Source organism: Myotis myotis, unplaced genomic scaffold (genome assembly GCF_014108235.1).
Source record: "Myotis myotis isolate mMyoMyo1 unplaced genomic scaffold, mMyoMyo1.p scaffold_m19_p_1, whole genome shotgun sequence".
NCBI lineage: Eukaryota > Metazoa > Chordata > Mammalia > Chiroptera > Vespertilionidae > Myotis > Myotis myotis.
In genome coordinates, this window is record NW_023416313.1 from 184,400,982 (window position 1) to 184,423,178 (window position 22,197).

General features: G+C 40.1%; 1 protein-coding gene across 3 annotated transcripts; it reads right to left on the bottom strand.

Moving 5' to 3' along the window:
* Nucleotides 1-11,670: 11,670 nt before the first annotated feature.
* VCPKMT (valosin containing protein lysine methyltransferase) lies at nt 11,671-22,005 on the bottom strand. 3 transcript variants are annotated; one of them, XM_036306221.1, is made up of 6 exons: nt 21,247-22,005; nt 21,042-21,152; nt 20,800-20,872; nt 19,844-19,963; nt 18,347-18,451; nt 11,671-12,889 (listed from the first exon to the last, which is right to left on the bottom strand). In XM_036306221.1, exons 1-6 carry the CDS (start codon nt 21,510-21,512, stop codon nt 12,875-12,877), a joined length of 690 nt encoding a protein of 229 aa, XP_036162114.1. In that variant the 5' UTR covers nt 21,513-22,005; the 3' UTR covers nt 11,671-12,874. The 3 variants fall into 3 exon arrangements, with proteins under 3 accessions (XP_036162114.1, XP_036162115.1, XP_036162116.1); XM_036306222.1 differs by lacking the exon at nt 20,800-20,872 and having other exon boundaries at nt 21,053-21,152; XM_036306223.1 differs by lacking the exon at nt 18,347-18,451.
* Nucleotides 22,006-22,197: the final 192 nt, after the last annotated feature.

Here is a 22,197-nt window from a genome sequence, read left to right on the forward strand (position 1 = left end):
CCCCAGAAGGGTGTCTTCAGCACAGAAGTTCTCCCACTTTAGACACAGCTGATTCTCACAGCCAATTGGCCTGGAGGTCAATCCCTCCCAGTGATTCTACAACAACCAAGGCACCAAGAGTGCACCAAGAGTGTCCACCCCAGGTAACTGGGGAGGCTGAGCTACTGGGCCCTACAGGACACCTGGCGCACAGGGCCACTCTATCAACACAGGGAAGCTGCCAAAATGCGGAGACAAAGAAACAGGTCACAAATGGCAGAAATGGAGGAAAGCAAACGATTGGGTATAGAGTTTAAGGCCACGGTTATAAGGTTTTTCAAGAATTTTATGGAAACCGCCGATAAATTTAATGAATCCCTCAATAAGTATAGGGAGACCATGGAGGACATGAAAAAGGACCAACTAGAAATTAAGCATACACTGACTGAAATAAAGAATAATTTACAGAGATCCAGCAGCAGAAAAGAGGATCCCAAGAATCAAGTCAAAGATTTGAAATACAAAGAAACAAAAAATACCCAACCGAAAAAGAAAAAAGAAAAGAGATTCCAAAAATAAGAAGATAGTGTAAGGAACCTCTGGGACAACTTCAAGCGTACCAACATCAGAATTATAGGGGTACCAGAAGGAGAGAGAGGGCAAGATATTGAAAACCTTTTTGAAGAAATAATGACAGAAAACTTCCCCTACCTGGTGAAAGAAATGGACTTACAAGTCCAGGAAGCGCAGAGAACCCCAAACAAAAGGAATCCAAGGAGGACCACACCAAGACACATCATAATTAAAATGCCAAGAGCAAAAGATAAAGAGAGAATCTTAAAAGCAGCAAGAGAAAGACAGTCAGTTACCTACAAGGGAGTACCCATACGACTGTCAGCTGATTTCTCAACAGAAACCATGCAGGCCAGAAGAGAGTGGCAAGAAATATTCAAAGTGATGAATAGCAAGAACCTGCAACCAAGATTACTTTATCCAGCAAAGCTATCATTCAGAATAGAAGGTCAGATAAAGAGCTTCACGGATAAGAAAAAGCTAAAGGAGTTCATCATCACCAAACCAGCATTATATGAAATGCTGAAAGGTATTCTTTAAGAAGAGGAAGAAGAAAAAGGAACTCTTACCATTTGCCACAGCATGGATGGAACTTGAGAGCGGATAAATACCACAGGATCTCACTTCATTTGTGGAATATAATGAACAACATAAGCTGATGAACAAGGACTGATCCAGAGACGGAGAGACATTGATTGGACTGTCGGGACTTGGAGGGAAGGTAGGGGAGGGTGGGGGTAAGGGGGAAAGATCAACCAAAGGACTTATATGCAAGCATATAGGCCTAACCAATGGACATGGACAACGGGGGGGTGAGGGCATGAGCGGGGGTGGGGGGGGTGGGGGGTAGAGGGTAACGTGGGGACAAGGACACATATGTAATATCTTAATCAATAAAAAATATATTAAAAAAAAAAAATTTACACCCGGAGTGCTTAAAAGCACTGAGCCATTAGAATTCTAACAGACTGCCAATGGGACTTTATTAGCGCTGATAACATGAAGGAAATGTGCTAAATACTGAAACATTCAAGCCTCTAAGAACTGCATCTAGAGTAGCTTTTTCAAAAACCTTTATTTTGTTTTGCAAGGAAGCAATAGCAGTTTTCAACCATGTGAATATTAAAATGAACTTACTCTTCATCAAAATGTTACTGTATTATAGGTAAGTAATAAATGTTTCTAAAAATTAAGACTGACTATTTAGTGTTCATGACAATCTTTTCCATCAATTGAAAACAAAAAGATCTTGAAAGTTTTATATGTAGTTAAGCATGTGCCACTTTATACTGACTGGTGGAAAAGCAGATACAATTCAAGACTCTGACTTTCATTCTTGTCTGTTGGTACACAGTTTAAAGGGTTAAGCTAAGTTACTGTATCCCACACATAGTCTTACCACATGGTAAAAGATTGTTGATCCAGAAGGCAACTGCTACAGAGCATTTTAGGGTCATCTTGCTCTTTTAAGAGTTAATACATCTAACCTCTGAAAATGGTTATGCAGATACATCAAGTCTCAGACTTCAAAAATAATGACCTGCTGCTGTACCCTACCTGCTACCTAACTGGTCTCAGTTTAACAGACATAAGAGCCAAAGAAGGAAGAACTGGCTAAGAATCCAGGGCAATGGAATGTTAAGCTTGGAGCTCCAACCAGAAAGCCCAGGCTCCCATGTTTAGAAATGAGGATTTTTTTCTGTCCCCCCACTTTTCAAATGATTTTTAGATAGAGAGGAAGGGAAAGGGGGAGGGAGAAACATGGATGTGAGAGGGAAATATCAATTGGCTGACTCCTGCACATCTCCTCCCAGGAAATGAGCCCACAAACCCAGGCATGCGTCCTGATCAAGGAATTAAACCAACAATCTTTCAGTGTATGGGTCGATACTCAACCAAGTCACACCGGTCAGGGCTCTGAATGCTTAAGGAACTTGCTTTAGAACCATAAAAATGAACACCAAAGAGTTTTCTTCCACCATAATTTCTTCTTTCTTTCTAAAATTGTTCACTTGTGAGAGAAACCAAGATGGTGGCATAGGTAAACACAGGCTTTTGCATATGAATGCCCTGGCCCTTTGCAATCTGAAAATTACCTAACAAACTACAGCTGGGCCAGACAGACCCAGAACTTCCAAGAGAAGGCCCAAGGCCCCAAAGCAGCTTGCATTGCTTCACAACTAGCCTCATTTGGGCACCTCCAAACCCCAAACAAGGAAGGGGAACCTGCAGATCTCTTTGTAGCTCCTGCTGGGTAGCCTCAGGAAGAGGCTAAATTAGCACCTCCTTAGATCCAAAAGCCAGTGTACTCAGTGGTCAGAGTGGGACCATCCAGATTACAACTCCTCAGATCCATAAGGGACACACTCAGGGGGCAGACTCAGTGAGCACCAAAGCCCCACTGAAGCAAGTCTTGCCCCATAAGGGTGTCTCCAGCACAGAAGTTCTCCCACTGCAGACACAGCTGATTCTCACAGCCAATTGGCTGGAGTCAATTCCTCCCAGTGATACCAACTACAATCAAGGCTTAACTACAACAAGACTGTGCACACAGCCCACAAAGGGGTGCACCAAGAGTGTCCACCTCGGTAATTGGGGAGGCTGAGCCACTGGGCCCTATAGGACACCTAGCACACAAATCCACTCTACCAACACAGGGAAGCATAAAAAATGTGGAGACAAAGAAACAGGACACAAATGACAGAAATGGAGGAAAGCAAACTACTGGATATAGAGTTCAAAACCACACTTTTAAGATTTTTCAAGAACTTTCTAGAAACCGCAGGTAAATTTAGTAAGACCCTCAAAAAGTCTGGTGAGACTGTCGATAAATGTAGTGAGACCCTCAAATCTAGTGAGACCCTCGAGGTTATGAAAAAGGACCAACTAGAAATTAAGCATACACTGACTGAAATAAAGGATATTATGCTGAGTTCCAACAGCAGACTAGAGGATTGCAAGAATCAAGTCAAAGATTTGAAATACGAAGAAGCAAAAAACACCCAACTGGAAAAGCAAAATGAAAAAAGAATCCGAAAATACGAAGATAGCATAAGGAGACTCTGGGACAGCTTTAAGCGCACCAACATCCGAATTATAGGGGTGCCAGAAGAAGAGAGAGAGCAAGATATTGAAAACCTATTTGAAGAAATAATGACAGAAAACTTCCCCTACCTGGTGAAAGAAATAGGCTTACAAGTCCAGGAAGCGCAGAGAACCCCAAACAAAAGGAATCCAAAGAAGACCACACCAAGACACATCACCATTAAAATGCCAAGAGCAAAAGACAAAGAGAGAATCTTAAAAGTAGCAAGAGAAAGACAGTCAGTTACCTACAAGGGAGTACCCATACGACTGTCAGGTGATTTCTCAACAGAAACTTTGCAGGCCAGAAGGGAATGGCAAGAAATATTCAAAGTGATGAATGCCAAGAACCTACAACCAAGATTACTTTATCCAGCAAAGCTATCATTCAGAATTGAAGGTCAGATAAAGAGCTTCACAGATAAGGAAAAGCTAAAGGAGTTCATCACCACCAAACCAGTATTATATGAAATGCTGAAAGGTGTCCTTTAAGAAGAGGAAGAAGAAAAAGGTAAAGATACAAATTATGAACAACAAATACACATCTATCAACAAGTGAATCTAAAAATCAAGTGAATACATAATCTGATGAACAGAATAAACTGGTGATTATAATAGAATCAGGGGCATAGAAAGGGAATGGACCAACTATTCTTGGGGGGGGGAAAGGGGTGAGGGGGATGCGGGAAGAGACTGGACAATAATCGTGCACCTATGGATGAGGACAGTGGGGAGGGGGGGGGAGGGCGGAGGGGGGGGGTGGGAACCAGGTGGAGGGGAGCTGCGGGGGGGAAAAAGAGGAACAACTGTAATAATCTGAACAATAAAGATTTAATTTAAAAAAATAAATAAAATTGTTCACTTGTTCAAATAACAGGACTGTGCAAGTGTTCTCTACCTCCTCTTACCATGATGGAGGAGTGATGTTTACATGGGTACTATACTGTCAAAAAGATGCCCACATTTTGCACTGCATCACAGATAGAAATTAATTTACATTATTCACATTTCCCAGTCCCCGCATGTAAAATAATTCCACCCCAACTATAATCACAACATTTACAGAACACTTACTATGTGTATGGTACGTACATGTATTGCATGTATTATACTGATTTAATCCCTAGGGCAGTGATGGCGAACCTATGACACGCGTGTCAGAGGTGACACAGAAACTCATATTTTTGGTTGATTTTTCTTTGTTAAGTGGCATTTAAATATATAAAATAAATATCAAAAATATAAATCTTTGTTTTACTATGGTTGCAAATATCAAAAAATTTCTATATGTGACATGGCACCAGAGTTAAGTTAGGGATTTTCAAAATGCTGACATGCTGAGCTCAAAAGGTTCGCCATCACTGCCCTAGGGCAAACTATGAGGTAGATAGTATTATGATTGTCACCTTACATGTGAGGAAACTGAGGCACACAGAGTTTAAGTAACTTCCTCAAGGTCACACAGCTATTATGGCAGAACTGGGATTCAAACCCAGATAATCAGTCCCAGAGCCTGCGCTCTGACAACACTGTTTGCAGAATGCACATAAACATCATCAAGAGGATTTGCTCTAACGTTTTTAAAGTCTACTATTTTCAAAACTATCTTGTTAATAATATATATATACATATATATATATATATATATGTATATATACACACATATATATATCTAATATGCTAAGTGTCTGACTGTTCGACTGTTCGACCGGTAGCTATGATGCCCACTGACCACAGGCAAGCAGATGCTCAACACACAGGCATGGAAACATGGAACAGACTGATGAATCTCAGAGGGAAAGGGGGAGGGAGGAGGGTGGGAAGAGATTAACCAAAGATCTTATATGCATACTAGAGGCCTGCTCAGCCTGGCCTATGCCCTCTCGTAATCTGGGACTCCTTGGGGGATGTCGGACTGCTGGTTTCAGCCTGATCCCCGCAGGCCAGGCTGAGGGACTCCACTGGTGCATGAGCCTGTGCACTGGGCCTCTAGTGAATTACATAAAATGAATTACATAAATTGAATTATATAAAATGCATCTCACAATCAATGGACACACTAGATCTTCACAGAACTCTACCAACACATAAGACCTAAGACAATGTCTTAAATGACCTCAAATACTAACAGTTTTAACTTAACTGGTGAAAATGATTTGAGAATTTCCCACCCAAAATAAAAATGTTGCTTTTCCATTACTTGATTTTCAGTAAAATTTTGTTGCCCATTTTTTCTCCTGTAGTTGTATTAGCCTGAAGGTCTCTATGGTATAAAAACTGGATAGTCTACGTTTACAATGCTTTTCTATCTATATATATAAAAGGCTAAGCGACTGACTGTCCATCTGTCTGTCCAGCCAGTAGGTATGATGTGCACTGGCAATTTAAAAATAAATGTTGCCGAAACCGGTTTGGCTCAGTGGATAGAGCGTCGGCCTGCAGACTGAAAGGTCCCAGGTTCGATTCCGGTCAAGGGCATGTACCTGGGTTGCGGGCACATCCCCAGTAGGAGATGTGCAGGAGGCAGTTGATCGATGTTTCTCTCTCATCGATGTTTCTAACTATCTCTCTCCCTTACTCTCTGTAAAAAATCAATAAAAATATATTTAAAAAATAAATAAATAAATAAAAATAAATGTTGACTCACGCATGCGTGATACATATAAAGCTCTCACTGGCACCAATCACACGTGTGTGTTTCAATCTATCATTGCCAATCGTGAATTTGGTTGTTTTTGTTGACATTCTGAAGCTGAAAGCAAGTGGTGGCATCGTAAAAATATATCTAAACATGTGATTCTTTGTCCTAAAAATGAGCACATTCATAAATTAAATGAAGAAATTTTGGATATACTCAATGGAGATTTTCACACCTATTTGAGTGATGATTCCATTGATTCAACGGATGATGCTGAAAAGGAAAATTTTCCCATAGAATTTCTTAATAGTATTACTCCTTCGGGAATACCGTGTTATAAATGAAAATTGAAGTGGGCGCAATCCTCATGCTACTGAGAAATCTTAATAGTAAATTGGGTCTTTGTAATGGTACTAGATTTATTATCAAAAGATTGCAACCTAACATAATCAAAGCTGAAATATTAACAGGTTCATGCACAGGTGGGGTACCTCTGGGTGGCCTGCAGGGATCGGGCCGAAACCCGCAGTTCAATGCCACCTGCATGTGCCTGCTGCAGGCTTGCGCCCAATCAGTCCCGATCAGGAGAGGCTCGTGCTGCCGCAGCAGCGCTTGCCAGCCATGAGCCCTGCATCTGGCACCCTCCCAAGGGGAGTGGCTTGTGGGATCAGGCTGAAACTGGCTCTCTGACATCCCCCAAGGGGTCTCGGATTACGAGAGGGCGCAGGCCAGGCTGAGGGACCACACTGGTACACGATCGGGTTGGGGAGGGACCGGGGGAGGGCTCCAGGGTGTGTCTGGCCCATTTCACTCAGTGCCCAGCAGCAAGCTATCCTACTGGTCTGTGCACCTTCCCCCTGATGGTCACTGCACATCACAGTGACTGGTTGAACAGTTGACTTCCCCCTGGTGGTCAGTGCATATCATAGCGATCAGTTGAGCAACCTTAGCATATCATTAGCATACTACAGGCCTGTTGCACGAAGAGATTCGTGCAATAGGCCTTCCCTTCCCTTGGCTGCTGGCACCGGTTTGCCTCTGGCACCCGGACCCAGGCCTTCGCTCTGGCCGGGCTCCAGCCGGAGCCCGACCCGGAGCTGTCAGGGTTCGCTGCTCTGGCCCCCGGGCTGTCAGGCTATGCTCCGCCCCTTGGAGCATACATATGCAAATTAACCACCATCTTTGTTGGGTTAATTTGCATACTCTCCTGATTGGCTAGTTTGCGTAGCGAAGGTATGGTCGATTTACATGTTTGTCTTTTATTAGGTGAGATTACACTTTGGTTGTTTGGTGGTTCTGCTGTTTGGTCTATTTGCATATTACCCTTTTATGATATAGGATATATTTTTATTGATTTCAGAGAGGAAGGGAGAGGGAGAGAGAGATGGAAACTGACCATGTCCGAAAACATCTCCTTGATGAATTCGTGCACTGGGCCTCTAGTTCAAAAATAAAATAAAATTAATTAGTAGTTTCAAGTAACTCAGATATAAAATTATATAAAAGGTGAATTTAATTTTTAGAACTTGAATTTAGCCACTTAAATATCTGTCTCTCATAGAAGATTGCAGAGAAATGGCTTATGAATTGCAATTTATATAGCTTTATGAGACATTCAAAAATTCAAAAGGCATATCAGAATGCAATGGAAGGAAGATAAATCAAATACAATTTCATAAGAAAAAAATTATACTGTTTCATTTATATGGTTGTTATGATCTGAATGATTGTGTCCTCCCCCAAATTCATATGTTGTAACTTATCCCCACAATGGGATGGTATGTGGAGGTTGGGCTTTTGGGGGTGAGCAGGAAGCTTTCAAAATGGGATTAGTACTCTAATAACAGTGGCTGGTGTTGCTAAATGGTTAGAGTGTCAGCCTGAGCACCAAAGGGTTGAGGGTTTGATTCCTGGTCAAGGGAACATACCTGGGTTGCAGGAACATCAATGTGTCTCTCTCATATTGATGTTTCTCTCTCTGCCCCCCTCCCTTCCACTCTCTCTAAAAAAAATCAATGAAAAAAATATCCTTGGATGAGAATTTACAAAAAAAAAGAGGAGGGGGTTCTCAGGGAGATCACTTGCTCCTTCTGCTATGTGAGGTTACAGTGAGAACAGATGTTCATAGGAAACAGGCAACTTGATCTTGGACTACCCAGCTTCCAGAATTGTAATAAATAATTTCCTGTTGTTAATAAGCCATCCAATTTATGTAATTTGTTATAGCAGCCCAAACAGACTAAGATAATCATGTTATAGTGTGAAAGCAACTCATAATAGATAGGTAGGATTATTCTTTTTTTTTTTTTAAAATATATTTTATTGATTTTTTACAGAGAGAAGGGAGAGAGACAGAGTTAGAAACATCGATGAGAGAGAAACATCGATCAGCTGCCTCCTGCACATCCCCCACCGGGGAAGTGCCCGCAACCCAGGTACATGCCCTTGACCGGAATCGAACCTGGGACCCTTGAGTCCGCAGGCCGACGCTCTATCCACTGAGCCAAACCAGTTTTGGCGGTAGGATTATTCTTTAAAATCCAATTTGATTCATCTTTTAAATGCAAGTGTGATTCCATTTGAAAATATTCTATTTTAACAACTTCCTTTCTATAAATTATTTAAAGACAAAGTCAAGCATTGCCACCTACAGGGAACCTTTAGAAAAACAACAGTCATGTTTCTATGACCCTCATTTCTCAAATGAAACATCTGTAATTTGAATTTAATATTGTATTTGGCATCATATATCAAGGAAATTTTCAAGGAAAAGGGTAAGAAAAATTTGAAAGATATACTGTGTAAAAAATCCCATTACCAATCATTCTGGATTATTAATACTTCCTGAAATAATTAACAACAACCTAAGCACTCCCAAATTCACCAAACATATGATCTGTGGACCCTTCTTTGGTTATGAACTATAGCAGGTTAAGACGCAAAGCTATGCAGCCTCGAAGATCCTTAGTTGTAACTGGTATAGAAAGGAGACGCAAATCATTGGTGACTATACCTGTTAATGATTTTCTTTTTCCAGCTATTGAATTCCCCTTTCCACTTTAGTATCACCTTTACTTTCTTGGCCAGATTCTATAAATTTTGAGCTATTTAGTCAGTTTCTAAAGCTCAGTCCTGTTTATTTTAAAATCTATTTCATAGGAGACTCCACATCAGATTCAAAGCTCTTTTCCTCTCTATGCAGCATAGGTCCACTCTAATCACGAATAGTTTGTTTTTGTCTTTCTCCTCCCTTGGCTCTCTTCTTTTTGGGAAGCAGATGCTAGGTTTCCTTATAGCAGTAGCCCTCAATGTAGCCTATACACTAAAACCATCTGGAGCCCTTTAACAAAAATACCATGCCTCTGATATAATTGGACTCAGATGGGGCCTGGACATGGCTTTTAATTTTTGAGGTGATCCCATGTGTAGATTAGTTTGAGAAGCTGTCTTATTATGGAGGCTCCCTAATTGGCTATAACCGTATTCTGGTAAGTGCTCTAGGAATTTCATGGTGCACAGTGCAACCCCCACTAGTGTGAAGGGCCAGAGGCTCACTCCTGAGAAGCTCCATCCAGCCCTGGCTGTCCTTTGAGATTTGAGAGTTGGCTATATTCAGCCAACTGGCATCACATCTCTCACCTGTTGCACCTGCCTTTTAACCTCCTCTAATTGCTGCACAAGTTCTCCAGCCCCCAATTCACGTATCACTCTCAGGCTGGCAGGATCCACCTCTGCTAACTCTCTGCCTGACAGTCCCATTACCTCTCCAATTCCATTCCTGGGCTCTGGATAAAACAACAAATGTGCAGACCTGCTGGGTAGACACATTCAACCAGGTGGAAAAAATGCTGGTCTGCCCTTCTTGGAGGCATCCCAAATCTTGAATTATTCTCTCAGGCCTTCCTCCCATGGTTTCTAAGTGCAGATGCACCATTTCCTCCCTCAGGACAGAGCCCAAAGGACTAAATCCCATTCCTCTACAATGCTCTTCTCCAAAAGAACCCCAGGCTCCCTGGCCATGTGGGGGATGATGGTTAGTGAGGGCATGTTATATGAACTGGCACCTCTCAGTAAGCCCTGCAGTGCTCACTGGTCCTAACCACCGGTAGTTCTCTGATCTTAGAACATGGGGACCTGGTAACTTTTAACTTCCACTTTGGCCTTATTCCAGCATAGGGAAAAACACCACTTGACTTTCTGTTACAAATTACTCTAATAATACAGTTAGACACTTAGGTCAGTTCCCCAGAAACAGTGATGAACGTATGCAAACGACTTAAGATGTTAAGTCTTGCCAAAACCGGTTTGGCTCAGTGGATAGAGCGTCGGCCTGCGGACTGAGGGGTCCCAGGTTCGATTCCGGTCAAGGGCATGTACCTGGGTTGCGGGCATATCCCCAGTAGGAGATGTGCAGGAGGCAGCTGATCGATGTTTCTCTCTCATCGATGTTTCTAACTCTCTATCTCTCTCCCTTCCTCTCTGTAAAAAATCAATAAAATATATTTAAAAAAAAAAAAAAAAAAAAAAAAAAAAAAAAAAAGATGTTAAGTCAAGTAAAGGACTGAGAATAGGATGGGAAGGGGAGGAGGAACACACAAGTGTGATTCTGGCCAAGTTGAATAGTGGTCAACTTCAGCCTGACTCCTCCAGGAAGTTCTGAAGTGTAAGGTACACCTGTCCTCCCGCGGCGGCCACCACCGCCGCGGTGGGAGGTGGGACCCAGAAACCTGCCCGAGCCTCCCGTCAAGTCCTCCAGAGTCAAGTCCCAGCCCACCCACGTGTGCCTCGCTGGCACAGAGCCCTGCCCACCCCGTGCACACAGCCTCCTGCTGATCATGCGTTTTGGTGTGACAACCACAGGCTTTTTATATAATAGATGTCGAGGGGCACTTTAGGCCAAAGACCCACAAGTAGACTGTATATCCTAAGTATAATGAAAAGGAGAGGACGGTGACAAAGGATCTGAGGAATCCGGGTGCCCTATTACAGGTGGTTAATATCAAACTTAGTTTCACAAGTTCCATGTTATGGACAAGCTAGAAAGTGGGCACTGTCCTCAGACTTCACTAATAACTGGTGCTCTCTGCAACATAACTGCTTAATAAAATGCTAAGGGCAGGATGAACAAAGTATTCGAAAAAAACAGTAAGACAAACAAGACTAAAGTAAGCCTGAAGGAAAAACTGTCCTGGTGATATTAATCCTTAATTTCTCTAGAGGGGGCTGCTTTTGTCTTTCTGGGAAGCAGTTATCTGCTTTAGATGATTATTTTCTTCAAAGCAATTTCTGAAGCCTTAAAAAAAAATCACAGGATCTCAAAAAGAATAATTATTTATTTTATCTTTATTATTTTTTAAATCCTCAACTGAGGATATTTTTTCCATTGATTTCAAAGAGAGTGGAAGGGAGGTAGGATGAGGAGAGAAAAACATTGACATGAGAGAGATACATTGATTGGTTGTCTCCTATTGGGGCTGGGGAAGTATGTGTCCTTGACTGGGAATTGAACCCACAACCTTTCAGTCTGCGGACCGACACTCAAACCACTGAACAAATCGGCCAGGGCAAGAACATTTATTTTAACACATAAAATGTGCCACCTAGCACCAATGCCTGTAAGTACCAGAATTCTATAGTTTATTATTACTCTTTAGAACTGTTGAGATTTAAGTTCTTGACAGATCAGTTTGTGAGCAGATGATTATCATAACATAAAGACTACACAGAATCAAAACCATTTGCTAAATGTATATAGGATTACATTTGCAGTTATTTAAAAATGTCTCTGTTTTGTAAACAAGTAAACATCAGTGATTTTTAGCCACTTTTTCCTGGAAGATATATATGAGAAAAGTGAGCGAGCCTGAAAATGGGCTTTTTATTTTCACTCCAACCCCCCTCATTCTAATCTCATGATTTCTTAACTTTCATTCTTACTAACTCACTACAGTATAATTTACTAACTCATGTAGACATGTATGGTGGAGGAAAAGAATAAAACTTTGGCCAATGTAACTATACAAAATATGTTGGGACTTTTTTTTAACGTAAAAGAACATTTACTAGTAAGTAGTAAAGCTATCTTAAAAGCAACCAAGTGGAAGATACATGATAAAAACCACTGCATAATTATGTTAAAATGAAAACCTTTTAAATTTACCTATCTTGAAGACAAACTAAAACTTACTGATTTGAATTTAAACTTTATTATATAGCAATATATATTTCTCTTTAGAAACTGGATCAATCTATCTAATTCCAGAAAATATGCTAAGTCAACCATGAAGCTTCACTGTTTATTTTTGGCAGACTTTAGGCTAACCTTAATACCTATTTTTATTTGAGGAGTGACTAATACACAATGTTTCTTTTAAGCAGAACTTGATACTGAGCTAAAAGTAAACTAAGTTGGATTTCAGGCCCATTAGCTGGCAGACCGGCAGTCATTTTCTGTTTTGCAGGCGGCCCATGATGGTTGATGTCTATTATCAGATCTCTAAAGACATGCTGGAAAAATCTGTGAACACAATCTTCCCATGCTCCATTCACATCTTTAGCTTACCCAGGTTGCTGGAGGCTTGGGTAAGATGACTAAAGATTTCACGATGGAAATTTCTATAAGAAAAAACAAAACAGAAACTTTACAGAATGAATTATTACAAATGAAGTGCTTACTGGGTACTTAATACTAGGTAATATGCCTAGTAATGGCTAAATGCTATTCAAATGAACAACTATGGATAATGTTTAGAGATGATTCTTTGCTGATACCTAGAGCACAAGTAACCAAAGAAAAAAGATATATTCAACATCATCAAAATTAAAAACCTTTGTGCTTAAGGACATACTATCAAAAAATGAAAAGACAACTTAAAGAATGGGAGGAAGTATCTGGAAGTTATATATCCATTAAGAGTCTAATATTTAGAATATATAAAAAACTTTTACAACTATAATTTCTTCATACTTACTAAAATGGCTATAATAAAAAAGATGGACAACAAGTATTGGTGAGGATGTGGAGAACTGGGACCCTCACACATTGCTGGTAGAAACATAAACCATTTTAATAGCTTTGGAATAGTTTGGCAATTCCAAAAAGTTAAACAGAATTCCCAAAAGACCTGACAATTCTATTTGAGGAACATACCCAAGAGATTTGAAAACATATGTAATACAGAAATGTTTACATGCACATTCATAGCAACATTATTCATTGGAGCCAAAAAGTGAAAGATACTAAAAGGCCTTTTAACTGGTGAACAGATGGATGAGGTATTGTATGTCCATACAAAGAAATATTATTCAACTATAAAAAGGGCGCTAAGTGCTGATGTGTGCTACAACATAGCTGAACCTTAAAAACACTGTCCTGAGTGAAAGAAGTCAGACCCAGGAAGCCACATAGGGTGTGATTCCATTTACTAGTGTCCCCTGCACATTCCTATGAAACCTTGGAATGAGCTGAAATGGCATAAAATGAAAAGTATCCTTGCTTTTGCATTATGCCACTTCATTTTTGTTTGTTTTTTAAAATATATTTTATTGAGTTTTTACAGAGAGGAAAGGAGAGAGATAGAGAGTTAGAAACATTGATCAGCTGCCTTCTGCACACTCCCCCTCACTGGGGATGTGCCCGCAACTAAGGTACATGCCCTTGACCAGAATCGAACCTGGGACCTTTCAGTCGCAGGCCGACGCTCTATCCACTGAGCCAAACTGGTTTCGGCTATGCCACTTCATTTTTACAAAAGACTATGTTAGTACCCATTTTCACTAAGCAAAAGATATCCAAAGAGAAGCCATTACCATATGAATGTACGTCTTTTGTAGAAGCCACTATGCTTTTATAGAACCATTACCATATGAATGTAGGTCTTTTGTAAAAACAAAATGGCATAAAGTGAACTTTCCAAAAGCAAGAGATACCTATATATGAATTGGTCAGAATATGCAAATCCACAGAGAAAGAGAGTAGATTGGTAACCACAAATTAGTTGCTGGGGGTGGCAGAAACAGGAAGTGATCACTAACGAATACGGGGTTTCTTTTTGGGGTAATGAAAATGTTTAAAATTAGAAAGTGGTGTCCGGCTTGCATGGCTCAGTGGTTGAGCGTGGACCTGTGAAATCAGGAGGTCATGGGTTCGATTCCAAGTTAGGGCATGTGCCCTGGCTGTGTGGGCTTGGTCCCCAGTAGGGAGCATGTAGGAGGCAGCTGATCAATGATTCTCTCTCATCATTGATGTTTCTCTCTCTCCCTCTCCCTTCCTCTCTGAAATCAATAAAAATATATTTAAAAAAATTAGAGCCGAAACCGGTTTGGCTCAGTGGATAGAGCGTCGGCCTGCGGACTCAAGGGTCCCAGGTTCGATTCCGGTCGGGGGCATGTACCTGGGTTGCGGGCATATCTCCAGTAGGAGATGTGCAGGAGGCGGCTGATCGATGTTTCTCTCTCATCGATGTTTCTAACTCTCTATCTCTCTCCCTTCCTCTCTGTAAAAAATCAATAAAATATATTAAAAAAAAAAATTAGAAAGTGGTGATGGTTGTGCAACTCAGTGAACATACTAAAAACCACTTTATTTGACTCAGAACCTAGGCACAGAACCTACACAGAACGTTCTCTAGAGACAGAAGAACTTCGCTGGAGAGAACATGGCAAAAGATCCTGGACAGAAACTGGCCTCAGAACCTAGAGACAGCACCTAGCGAGAGAACATGGCAAAAGATCCTGGACTGAACCTGACTACAGAAATTGGCAAGAGAACCTGACTAGAACCTGGTGACTGAACCTGGCTGGAGAGCCTAACAAGAGAACATGGACACAGAACCTGGCTGGAGATCCTAAGCAGAACTTCGCTGGAGATCCAGACCAGAACTTGGCTAGAGATCCTGGCTAGAGATCCTGGCTAGGCTGCTGATCAACTGAACGCTGTTTCCGTGTCATTCCTTCTTCGCTGACTCCGTCCACACCTTTGGGGACCCCTGGACCTGCTGGGGCAGGACCCCGGCACTAGACAGAACCTGGCAGAAGAACCTGGCTACAGAACCTGGCCACTGAACCTGGCTGGAGAACCTAGCAAGAGAACATGGACACAGAACCTGGCTGGAGATCCTAAGCAGAACCTCGCTGGAGATCCAGACCAGAACTTGGCTGGAGATCCTGGCTAGAGATCCTGGCTAGGCTGCTGATCAACTGAATGCTGTCTCCGTGTCATTCCTTCTTCGCCGACTCCGTCCACACCTTTGGGGACCCCTGGACCTGCTGGGGTTGGACCCCGGCAGTAAACATCATTACATAAAAGGGTACAGTCTTTTTTTTTTTTTAGTTTTATTCATTTCAAACGGGCCGGATCTGGGCCGTAGTTTGCCCACGGCTAGTCTAACACAACAGAAGACACCACCTGAGAAGCTTTTTCCCATTATGGACTACAAATACAAAATATACTTGATTTCCCCTTGACTTAAGAGCTGAGATATCACCTCCTTTGCCCAAATAGATCATTTTCTTAATCTCTAAAACTTGTGGTAGAAAGTTAAGAGATTTTCCTTTAAGGTCTACTAGACTCTAGGGAATTAAGCTAGGATACTATCAATAACCTATTTATATTTTTAACCTTCTTACTGTACCCTATAAAACTAAAGATAGAGCACACATTCTGCCTACTCTTCTCATGCAAGGAAAGTGTGAGAATAAATGGAAAAGTACTATAAGAATATTCACAGGAAGACACAAATACATATATTTATGCTTGTATAATAAAGAGAACTGTGTTTTCACAGATAACTAAGATTGTCACTAAAATCTTTCAAAGTGTCTTTTTGTTTTGTTTTTTTAATTAATCCTCACCTGAGGATATTTTTCCTTTGATTTTTAGGAAAAGTGGAAGAGAGAAGGAAAGACATAGAGAAACAATGATGTGAGAGAAACGCACCAATTGGTTGCCTCCTGCACAAGCCCTGACCAGGGCCTGGGCTAGGGAGGAGCCTGCAACCAAGGTACATGCCCTTGACCGCAATCAAACCTAGGGCCCTGTGGTCCGCAGGCTGACGCTCTATCCACTGAGCCAAACCAGCTAGGGCTCAAAGTGTTTTAATGAGGTAATCATTATGTTCCTAAAAAGCTAATTATAAATTAAATTGCTATAAATAGAATCATATTTAAAAAGCATCAGGTAACTGTTGTTTTCAATGGGATTCAATCATGAATCCTTTAGTAAAACAGAATTATCTTTTACAGTAAATCCCCACTCCTTCTGACTTTTGTCTATAGTACCAAGATTTCCATAGTAATTCCAAATATTTAAAAAACATACAGGGTGGGGCAAAATTAGGTTTACAGTTGTTCCTATGGAAAATTATACAATAATAAATAATAATACAAGAATAAACTCTGTGTTTCATGTACTCCCAGCTGTAAACCTACTTTTGGCTCCAGCTTGTACATCTGATAAGAGACTTGTATGTAGAATACTTAAAGAACTTTCACATCTCAATAAATAAAAGACAAACTAACCAATTGAAAAATAGGCTAAGGATCAAAAAAAAAAAACCAAAAAAAAAAAACCACTTTATTTATTTATTTTTTTCTTTTTCTCTCTTTTACTTTTTTATTTTCTTTATTTTTTTTCTTTCTAAAAATCACTTTAAAAGGGTAATTTTTATGGTACATGAATTATATCAATTTTTTAAAAGGAAATAATTCTTTGCCAAAATAAAGCCTTTATATTCTGAAAACAAAATCATTATGCCTCAAAAAAAAAATTCTACTTTTAAAACTACACTACAACTTCAACTAAAACGGACTCTTCTTAAGGCATAAACCATTTTTTTTTTTACCTTTGTATCTCCAGCATCATGCCAGGTAAGTTTGTTGATTTGAATTACTAATCCCACCAATCTTCTTACCTTATAGTCCTAACATCTAATATTGATCTCAAAAATTACAAGTTATTTGCTTTTGACTAGAATTTACATAATCAGAAAACTTCATCATGAACAAATTCAAAGCAAAGATAACAGAAAAAATGTGTTATTAAATTTAACAACCTTAATTAATAAAATTAATCATGTCCCTGCCTTATACCAACCAGTCACACACAAAAGGTGCTGGGATAAAAATGGACACAATTCTTCCTTTCTACAGACTCAAACTCTAGACATTGCAGAGGCAATCTGCATAAAATGTAATTGTTATAAGAAGTAAAGGAAGCAGCAAAAGGGGAAAATACATAAAACAGTGCATTTCTCATTATTGGACAGATCTGTCTTGTTATATTTTACTTAAAATTTTTTTTTCTTTATTAAAGTGTAGATGACATAAGAATTATATATTATATATGTATATATTTAAATTATATTTCTTTATTGATTTCATAGAGAAAGGGAGGAGAGAGAGATAGAAACATCAATGATGAGAGAGAACCATTGACCGGCTGCCTCCTACACACCCCCCAATGGGGATTGAGCCCGCAACCCAGGCATGTGCCCTTGGCCGGAATCGAACCTGGGACCCTTCAGTCCGCAGGCCGACGCTTTATCCAGAGCCAAGCCGGCTAGGGCCACAAGTATTATATTAGTTTCAGGTGTACAACATAGTGATTCAACATATAACTTTCCTGACCAGGAATTAAACCTGAGCTGCAGTGGTGACAGTACCAAATCCTAGCTACTAAACCACCAGGGAAGGGTTGTTATGTTTTACTTTGACTATTAAAAAATTCTGAATGGTTGGATAAAGTTCACAAAGGTCAGAGCTGGCTGGCATTTTAAAATCTCTAATAAAAGATACTAGAAACTCATAAATAGCTACGTTACCTATCTGAGGTAATGCCCGATTTTAAAGCTATATAATTTACAGCTAGGCAGGAAGAAGAAGAAGCCTACCTTATTTTAGAGGAAGAACAGGAGGCCAGGTAAAGTGATCTTAATATTGAGTTAGTGCCTGAGTCCAGTAAATCATCATACTATTTCCCCACATCAAAATCAACATCTATACCACCTATAAGCTGAGAGACAGCGTCCAGCTAAAAAATCTCCTCAGAGGATAAAGAGCCAGGAATGTATTTACCGATTTTTTCTTTCTGAAGTATAAAATATGAATATCTTCACTTCGATATTCTTCATCATGTTTTTCCAAGGGAATTTTTTCAAAGTCAAAGTCTAGTTGAAGAAGCTATAAATTTAAAAGAGATATACTTCAAATTCAATAATATGAACTGTCCTGTGGTGAGAGAAGTCAGAATGGTGGAGTACTGACTGGGAAGGGGCACATGGGAGCCTTTTGAGGCTGTGAAAATGTTCCAAGTCCTTATCCTGGGCAGTGGTTACTTGGGTGTATGCACATGAAAAATTGAGTTGAGCACTTGGGCTGAACCTTAAAAACACTATCCTCAGTGACAGAAGCCAGACCCAGAGAGCCACATAGTGTAATTTCATTTACAAAAGCATTTTACATATTTTAACTCAATTGGAACTGTTTAACAATACAAAACTTTCAATGATAAAGTTTCAAGAGTTTATTAACATTCCTCACATTTAAGAAAAAAACAGCCCAGCCAGGCAGTGGCTCAGTGTTTGAATGTTGACCTATGAACCAGGAGGTCAGGGTTCAATTCCCCATCAGGATGATTCTCTCTCAACATTGATGTTTCTATCTATCTCTCCCTCTCCCTTTCTCTCTGAAATAAAAAAAAAAATCTTAAAAAACCCCACAAAAAAATAAAAACATTTCAACATATATCTGAAGCAGTCATATATTTGTTTTCTCATTTAATCAAAGTAGTCCTTTCAGTGGATAAAACTGCAGGGCTGTATATACAGGGGTGGGCAAAGGTAGGGTTACAACTGTGATTATGCAAAAACAGTTTATTCTTTTTTTATAGATTTTTAAAAAATTGATTTTCAGAGAGAGATGGAGGGAGAGGGAGAGAAACATCGTTCAGCTGCCTCCTATATACCGCCTACCAGGGATAGAGCCGGAAAAAACTAAACAAAATCAAACCCTGAAAACATAAGATTATCTTGGTTAAAGCTTTCACAAAAATGTAGAGGTAAACACAGAAGTAAAAACATACCATGTTTCCATGATGTATTCATATATATATATATATATATATGTATATATGGTAAATATGTTCCCCAAAAGCCAGCATGTTTAATAAGGGAAACATTACAAACTTTCTCAGAAAAGACAAGGGCATCACTATTTTTTTTTTTTTAATATATTTTTTTATTGATTAAGATATTACATATGTGTCCTTGTCCCCACGTTACCCTCTACCCCCCACCCCCCCCACCCCCGCTCATGAAGGGCATCACTATTATTATTTTACATTGTTCTTTATATATTAGATCAACTAATTAGAAAATAAAAAGAAATAAAGGATCAAAAGATGAAAAAAGGGGAGGGGGCTTAGTAGAATGATGGGCTGTCAAGAATCCTCCTTGGGTTCATACAACCAGAATGTTTTCCTGACTCAAAATTACCATAATATACTTACACACAGTCATACACAGGCTCCCTGAAGGGTAATCACTACAAAGATAGATATAGTAGAGTACCCACCTCAAAATATTTTTTCTCGATTTCTGGATTTTTCCCCATTGTTCGCTGTTCGTAACAACATATAATACAAGTCTCAGATCCACTGAGATCTTTTAGAGTTTTCAACAGCGGCTCCAAAGACTGTTCAAAAAAGAAAGTTTTTGTTTATAAAAATTTTTATATTTTTACTGTGAAAGGGGGGGTAAGGAAGGTGGAGGGGTAATTATCTCTCCCCTACAATTTACCCATCTTTGAATCAATCCAACAAAGTACAAGTAGTTAAGACTCTAACTAATGATTAGTAAACTCTTTTTTTTTTTTAGTAAACTCCTCTTAACCACTGTATTGACTTCAGTTTCCAAAAGAAGGATTCAAGTAATTGCATTTTCAAGATCCCATGGGAAAACAAATGGAACTGACTTCTCTTAAAAATTTAATTATTTAACTTGGGATTTAAATAATCAACAATTTACCACAAAAGCAAGTCTGACCTAACCTGAACGTAAGTTGGCTAAATGTTCATTATTTTTAAAAAATGATGTCTATAATTTCCACACAAATTGATAATTTTTAGAAATCATTCTATGAGTCTAATAAATCTTGCCACAGAACAATGAATTTCTTACAATGCAATTTAATTCTCAGTGTCTTGCTTAACATGTTCACTAGGAACAGCTAAGTAAAAAAAATAATAATAAAGAATCTTTGATTCAAATGGCAAAATCCTTTTAAAACTTTACAGAAGCCTCTAGTAAAATGTGCGTAGCACTTTTCTCAACATGATTCACAGGTCCATATGATAATCAGGCCTATATGATAATCAGTATTCCCTGGTGACCTTAATTTCCCTTTACTGTGTCATTAACTATAGGACAAATATCCTGAATTCTATATCCTAAAATGTGAAGAGATGTGTGCTCTAGAATTTAGGAAATATGGTACATCTTCTAAACAGACTTCTCTCATTGAATATTTACCTCTTCGTAGTATATGCAGTCGGCCATCAGTATGTAGTCTGGCGGAGAAGGAAAGTCTTCTATTTCTTCCCCCCTTAAAAATGCCAACCAAATATTTTAACTGTTGCTTTAATAATTAAAAATATTCTTGTTTGAAAAACAAGACCCGGAAGATCCCCTTTCTATTAGCCATGTTTTTAGCAAAACACAATTTAAAGCAAACTACAAATCGTTATTAAAACAAGCCGAAAGGCCATACAAACCATTTCAGTACCTTGGCTTGAACAGAACCAGTGACAAGATGCTTGTTCATATCAATATTCATCTTCAGCAAGTCTTGCAATTCCTCAAGATCGGTGACTACAACATCTGCCCTATAAAATAACGTCGACTGAGACGTAGGCACACGGATGCGAAGCCAGTCATCAGTTTCCCAAATCAAGCGGCGCCCCTCCCGCCAGCGCTTACCCGAGGGTCGCGGCCATGAGCCCCACGGCCCCGGTGCCGGCGCCCAGCTCCAGCACCGACCGCCGGCGCAGCGCGTGGGCCCCGTCGCCGGCGAACCCGGGCGTCTCCAGGTATTTAGAAAGAACAATAGCAGCGTCCCACACCACGCAGCCCACGCCGCCGGAGCCATACTGCTGCAGTCGTAACGCCGTGCCATCTCTCTTCTCCAAAACTCGCACAAAGTTTCCCAACGGATCCTCCGCTGAGGACTCCAGAGCAGCCTCCATTGCTGCCCGGCAACAGAACGCGGCGCACGAACTGACGTCACGCCCACGCGCATCCCCCTGAGGCCCCGCCTCCCGAGGGGCTCCGCGCCTCCTAGTGGTGGAGTTGGAGCCTCGATTTACCAGCAAAGGCACAAAGCCCGGAAGACAGCGTTACCTGGGCGTGGCCCAGTGCTGGGCCGTCAGCTTGCCCTGCATCCTGGACGGCCTCACTCCCCTAAATTACAAGTCTGGTTTAATGAACAGGCAGCTTAAATCACTTTTCCAGACAGAGTAATATAATCTGCTCTTTAAAAAACAAAGTCAACCTCAGAATGTTTTTACCTGATTGGAGATTAACTCACACCATAGTTACTGGCCTTAAATCCATCCCACCAAGGATGGCTATAATCCTGCTTAATAAGAATTGCCAACATGCTCCTAATTTTTCATCTGAATTCATAAAAATTACTAGAAGCTTGCTGATTACGTTTAGCAGTAAAGACAATTACCCTCTAAAATTTACATCACTTAAATGCTTTGGGATTATGTAACTGAAGCTATCCATAACCCTTTGAAAATAATGTGCATATAAATATTTCTACAAAACTGAACAATCTCCCCCCTTGTTCCTTATACTGAAAACACATATTTTAAAAGTCTTTTAAAAATTAAGACTGGGGTGATTTATTAATCTTGTTAAGCACTC